This window comes from Tiliqua scincoides, chromosome 5, assembly GCF_035046505.1.
Source record: "Tiliqua scincoides isolate rTilSci1 chromosome 5, rTilSci1.hap2, whole genome shotgun sequence".
Lineage (NCBI taxonomy): Eukaryota > Metazoa > Chordata > Lepidosauria > Squamata > Scincidae > Tiliqua > Tiliqua scincoides.
In genome coordinates, this window is record NC_089825.1 from 134,784,915 (window position 1) to 134,791,469 (window position 6,555).

A 6,555-nucleotide genomic window follows, 5' to 3' on the forward strand; every position below is an offset into this window, starting at 1 on the left:
CATTTGGAAGGGAATGCATCTGGGTCAGATCCAATTAAATGCCAAATACTATACCTGGTCAAATTATAAAAGGATAACGACCACCATTTTGAAAGTCTCCCGTTTCTGTTGTCCTCAGATACAAATTGGCTTTTGGAATTACAGGGAAAGGAACATTTGTGGCTTAAAAATCTTATCTCTACCAGGATCAGAGTAGAAATGCCTCTTACAGCCTAAACCTATGCGTCACTTACAGCACTGGAGTTAACTTTATTGTAGCAGTGAAGGCTATTTAATTTAGAACAAATATCCAGGGCCCTAGATAAAGGCTTTGGACATTTGTTCTAAAACTTCACAGTTAGGGGAGAGTTAGAACAGACAAAAGAAAATATTTCTTTACTCAGCGTGTGGTTGGTCTGTGGAAGTCTTTGCCACAGGATGTGGTGATGGCATCTGGCCTGGATGCCTTTAAAAGGGGATTGGACAAGTTTCTGGAGGAAAAATCCATTATGGGTTACAAGCCATGATGTGCATGTGCAACCTCTTGATTTTAGAAATGGGCTATGTCAGAATGCCAGATGCAAGGGAGGGCACCAGGATGAGGTCTCTTGTTATCTGGTGTGCTCCCTGGGGAATTTGGTGGGCTGCTGTGAGATACAGGAAGCTGGACTAGATGGGCCTATGGCCTGATCCAGTGGGGCTGTTTTTATGTTCTTATGTTCACAGCTGATTGACATGAAGGAACAAAGCAAAAACAGCCCAACAGTTTACATTGGTCATCCAAGAAGAATTTTTATTCTACAAATATATCCTAATAGTTGCATTTGGTTGGGATGCATGAAGAATAATTATGGCAAGTCCCAAGTTGACATAGTCTTGCTCAAACATTTAACAGATTTGTTAGAAGAAGAGAGCAGAGGAAATGAGAGTGTCTACTGGATATTGGAATGCTTTCTTCTTAATTGCTCTCTTTTGTTGAGATCAGGTCTCAGTATAATTATGTAGCATTTGGGAGCAAAAATGCAGACCAGCAACCCAGCACTAGAGGTCAAGATGGAGAAGATCTCCACAGCCACCATGGCTTTCCCTCTTGTGCTCAGGTAGGTTGGCACAAAGGACAGCCACACACTGCAAAAGACCAGCATGCTGAAGGTGATGAACTTGGCTTCATTGAAACTGTCTGGCAGTTTCCTGGCTAGGAAAGCCACAGTGAAGCAAATGACCGCAAGAAAGCCCATGTAGCCCAGGACACAGTAGAACATAGTGACAGAACCTTCATTACATTCCAGGATCATTTCTTCAGACAGTGAGTGTGGATCCAGGGATGGGAAAGGGGGAGTAGTGCTCAGCCAAACAGCACAAATACCAGCTTGAACAAAGGAGCAGGAGAAGACAATGAGGTGTGCCAGTCTTTTGCCCACCCATTTCCGGAAAACATTGCCTGGTTTGGAGGCCATGAAAGCCACCACCACGGTGATGGTTTTGGCCAAAAGAGAAGAAACAGCAGTAGAGAAGATGAGGCCAAAAGCTGTTTGTCGCAGGAGGCAGGTCACCTTTTGAGGCTCTCCAATGAACAACAACGAGCAGAGGAAGCAAAGGAGGAGGGAAATCAGAAGGATATAGGTGAGACTGCAGTTGTTGGCCTTGACGATGGGAGTGTCCCTTTGCTTAATGAAGATTCCCAGCACCAGACCTGTGATGGCAGCAAGGAAAAGAGCCAAGAGAGCTAAGGTCTTGCCCAGGGGTTCTGCATAAGATAAAAAAGTTGGGGTCTTTGGAAGGCATCCATTTTGGTGCTTGTTTGGGTAGTGATCTTCCATGCAAGGAATACAGTAATTCATGTCTAAAAAAGGAACACGAAAAATTCTAAGATTCTGTTCTTTTAAGCCAGCAGTTTTCAAACTCTTGGGGAGATGCTCTAAGTTCTTACGGGGCTGGGGGGAGGCATCAGGAGCGGGGGAAAGGCAGCGGTGCGATCCCCAAGATCGCGCTGCTCAGGGGGGCTGCAGGGGTTTGGGTGCACTTTCCTGAGCCTTCTGCAGCCTCCCGGGGGTGCAGGGAGCCCTGCTTGACTTTCTGCAGGGCTCTCTGCAGCTTCAGAAGTGAAAGTGGAACGATCACACTCCTGTTCAGCTTTAGCGGAGGTAGGGCACAATCGCTCTGCTTTTGGTTTCAGGTCAGGTCAGCTTCAGGTCATATTTCCCCTTATGTCTCTGAGGCCTCTTGAATCTCCACCAGGATATAACACGTACTTGGTCAGAGCAACTGCATTGTTGCCAAATGCTGAGGGATAATATTGGGAATAATTATTCCAGGTGACCCTAGGTCATCAGGAGGCTCACACAGAGATAAGGGAAATAGATTTCCCTTATGTCTCTGAGGCCTCCTGAGCTCCACCAGGATGTAACACGTACTTGGTCAGAGCGGCTGCATTGTTGCCAAATGCTGGGAGATAATATTGGGAATAAGACTATTCCAGGTTTTCAGATTCAGATGACCCTAGATTTCATTTAGGGTTTTTGTGTTTTAACCTGAAAATTAGAGTTGTTCATTCTGCCACACCAAAACTCCAAAAGCTATCTTAGAACTATTTTTCTAAACTTCTGCTAGAAGTTGGTCTGAGCAAGGAAAATTCTCACTGTTATGTTTCAAAATCATTAAGGGCTCAATCCTGACTGTGCCCTGGTTTGGCACCAGCCCGGGAGAGTCGCAAACGTGCCATAAAGCAAAACTGTGTCTCCGTAGGAGTAGACTTGACCGGCGCAGGAATATACGCCAGCAGCCAGCCTCTGCTGTGCCAAAACGAGGTAGGTTGATGCTGGCTGAGCTCAACTGGTGCGGGGGTCTGAGAGGGCATGAGGAGGGTGGGGAGGAGGCAGGGTGGAGGCCTTTTGGGGCAGGGAGAGAGTAGGTGGTGAGCAGACCCATGGGAGGGCAGGCAGTGAGAGGGAGGTGGGATCAGGATCTGGCAGTTATGCCAGACCCATTCCCAGGTGGCATGGAGCAGCTCCTTGTAGCTCCGTTCTACTCAGATCTGTGCCACCTCCTCAAGTGGCGCAGAACCAAGTAAGGCCCGTTGAGGCCACTGTGGCTCTCTCTGGGGTAAGGGGAATTTGTTCCCCTTGCCTTGGGCCAAGCCTCAGCCAGCCCCAAACTTGCACAGGATACAGCGCAGGCCCGTTGGCTACCTGTCCCAGCACAAGTTAGGATTGCACTGTACCTGATTCTGCTCACTGGTTCTTATAATTGACCATAATCATATTCATCTCTCTTCACAGTGCATCACTTACTGTCTTGGTTTGAGATCATCCCTTCTGCACAAGGAGCACACTCATAGCAGCAAAATTTTGCCCCCTCCTTAGTCTTCCTGCTAGAACCAGGGTGGCAGTTTTCGTTGCAGAGAGAGAAGGGCGGCACCTATCCTTTAACAAAAGGAGAACATAACCGTGAGGATATTTTATAGGGAGCTGCAGCACAATCCTAACTTGCATTGGAGCAGGCAGGCCAGCAGACCTGAGCTTCATCCAGTCCAATTTTGGGGCCAGAAGCTTTCCCCATACCCCGTGTCGTGCTGCACTGGCCCCAATGGGTCCACTTCAATCTGAGCCACCTGACAAGGGAGGGCACCAGGATGCAGGTCTCTTGTTATCTGGTGTGCTCCCTGGGGCGTTTGGTGGGCCACTGTGAGATACAGGAAGCTGGACTAGATGGGCCTATGGCCTGATCCAGTGGGGCTGTTCTTAAGTTCTTAAGGAAGATGACTCTTGTGCTTTCCTCAGAACTGGTTGCTAATGGGAAACTTTTTCACTAACCATTAATTCATAAACTATTATGCAATATATCATTCCTTAAAACAAAATATTCCAACCTGAATCAAGTCTTCATGCCATTCAATTTGGTCCTCCTTAATGATTAATTTCATGCCTGAAGCAGTCTGAGGATCCAGCCGTCCCACCTTGATTCGGACAAAGGAGTCATTCTTAAAAGTGACCAAATTTGTAATATCAAATCCGCCTGCTAACTCTCCGTGATCGTTAAACTTCACTTCATCCCCACAACTATTGTTGAAGGGGTGAAGAAATGAGTGGAGCTAAGTGGGAAAAGGGAAAGAATCAGTGGGTCTCTCAAGTGTGGCAACATTACAACAAATACATTTCCAAGTTGTAAATTTACAGCCAAATCCGAATGGGGTGTGCATTCTCCACTGCTGGCTGCTGAAAAGAAGTTGCAAATTGTGTTCTGGTGTAGATCAGCAAGTAGCGCGGTACTGGAGCACCAGTGGAAAGGTTGGAGTCTTTCTGTGTGTGATGACAGCTGGCGCAGGTTTGCTAATAGGGAGACTGGAGGGGTACGGGAAGGTGGAATATCTCTTCTTCAACCTTTGCCAGCAAAACCGCTGGTGCAATCCAAGGAGATCCATTGTGGTGCGGGTGAATTAAACCCCTTTCCCCTCAGAGGATGGGCAGCCGAATCCTAAGCTGCCAGAGGAGCAGTGGCGCTGAACTGGCCACTGCTGCATTCTATGGGCATTGCAGCCGCTGCTGAAGTCTCTTCAGGGGAAGGGGACATTTGTCCCTTTCCTCTAGGTAAGGATGCAGGCCCCACAATGGGTCTCCTTTAGTCTGTGCTGGCTATTTTGACAGTGCAGACTGGAGGAGCTCTGTGTCGGGCATTTTAGCCTGACACAGAGCATAGGATCGGGTGTAGCAGGGCTCCACTGATCCCATCCCTCTCCCACCCTTGTTCTTCCCTATGTCCCATTCTCCTCCTGCCCCAGAATGCCTCCACCCCCCATACTGTCTTACTTCCTTACTGCCAAACCTTACTGACAAAATTTACTGCCACCCTGAGCTCTTTCCTTGCTTCAGGCGGCATTCATCCTATGCTGGATTCAGCTCTGACTGGCACTGGGCCAGGCCAGCAGTCCCTACATAGAACATACCATAAACATGCCCTCATCTGGAGGCATTCCAGAGCAGGAGGAGGGTGAGCGGCAGGTGGGCCAGTGGGAGAATGGAGTTCAGGGTCAGGACCAGGATCCAGGACTTAGGCCAGATCCTAACGCCCCTCTTAAGTGGTCCAGACTTACACCGGGCTGCTCAGATCTGCCCCACCTCTTAGGTGGTCAGATTCATGTAGCCCCATGGGGCAGCTGCCACACAACATGAGATAAGGGGAATGGATTCCCCATACTCTGAGTTGCCCAGCCCAGCTCTGCTCTGGATGCAATACAGGCCAGCTGGCCCACCTGCTCCATGGCAGGTTAGGATTTGGCTGTTAGCTATATTGTTCTTTCAGTTGGTTAATTTTGAGTAGAAAACAAATAAATTTGGCAATGTATATCACCACTTCAAGTCATTTCAATATGGTATTTAGATTATGGCAATATTGCAGTGTCAGGGGGAATCCATTACCTGCCAAGGTTTCATGTTCAGTTGGCCTCCAACCTCTATTGTACTGTGTCTCGATCTAGAAGAATACATGAGCTGCAAGGCGTGTGCCACTGCATAGACAGCATTATAGACACTGTAGCTGTGGCCAGTCATGCTCATTTCAAAAACAGGTGCAGGAACGCTCTCCAGATCCTCTTCGCCGGTGCATGTGTCTGTGCTCTTTCGTGCTGCATTTCGCTTTGGAAATGTACAAGTGAATACTTGTTCCCAGAAGCCTTTGCTAAAACCATTTCTGTTTGCCCCCAGAGGGTCAATATTTTGAAGAAATTCTGTTAATCCAAGTGGCTCATTGGAATGAATTGTGATGGAAAGAGCGCCATGTAACAGAGCGTCACGGAACAGTCGTACGCTCAACAAGGTGAAATAGGTGTTGCTTGTGAAGTCAATTTGGGCTGTTAAAATCCACACTTTCCCAGCAGGGATTTTATATCCAGGAAGCATCAATGGAATCACATTTCTTTTTACCCATAGATCAGCTGCCAATGACATAAGGGATATTGATTCTCCATATATAACAACTGCATTGGCTTTACTCTCCAGTAAACCTCGAAAAGTGTACGGGGCACGATTGATCAGTTTGTCCAAGTTTGAATTACCGTGTTTATGTACAGTTCTCTCAGTGAAAGCTGTACAGATTCCACTCTGGGAGAGCATGGGCTCCAAGGCTTTCACAAAATATTCTCCAGCATCATTATCTATGGTGATGAGCCCGACCCATCTCCATCCAAAATGCAGAAGTAACTGGACAATTCCTTGGTACTGAATAGCTTCATTGGGTACCATCCGATAAAAGGAAGTGGAATGGATTTCATCCATCTTTACTTCTTCAAATGAGCCATATGAAAACTTAAAACAAAGATGAGGTGATATTTCAGAGAAGTAACATGACCATTGGCAGTTCTTTCAAGCTGTTACGTCGCTTTTTAAAAATATTTCCATAATTATTATCTTAAGTTCCATCTCACATTTTCATTTAGAGCAGTGGTTCCCAATGTTTAGAAACCCGCCAACCACTGGGGCAAAAATTGGAATCGTTGTGGATCACATGTGGTTGGGGGGGTGGGTGGGAGGGTTTCTGTTTGCTGCCCTCTCTGGTGGTCTGTCCCCCAAGCGCTCTCTCACG

General features: G+C 47.3%; 1 protein-coding gene across 1 annotated transcript; it reads right to left on the bottom strand.

Moving 5' to 3' along the window:
* Positions 1-911: 911 nt before the first annotated feature.
* LOC136653699 (vomeronasal type-2 receptor 26-like) lies at positions 912-6,215 on the bottom strand. The gene is made up of 4 exons (XM_066630582.1): positions 5,394-6,215; positions 3,848-4,069; positions 3,270-3,396; positions 912-1,822 (listed from the first exon to the last, which is right to left on the bottom strand). The coding sequence occupies exons 1-4, from the start codon at positions 6,213-6,215 to the stop codon at positions 912-914; spliced, it is 2,082 nt and encodes a 693-aa protein (XP_066486679.1).
* Between the last annotated feature and the right edge of the window lie 340 nt (positions 6,216-6,555).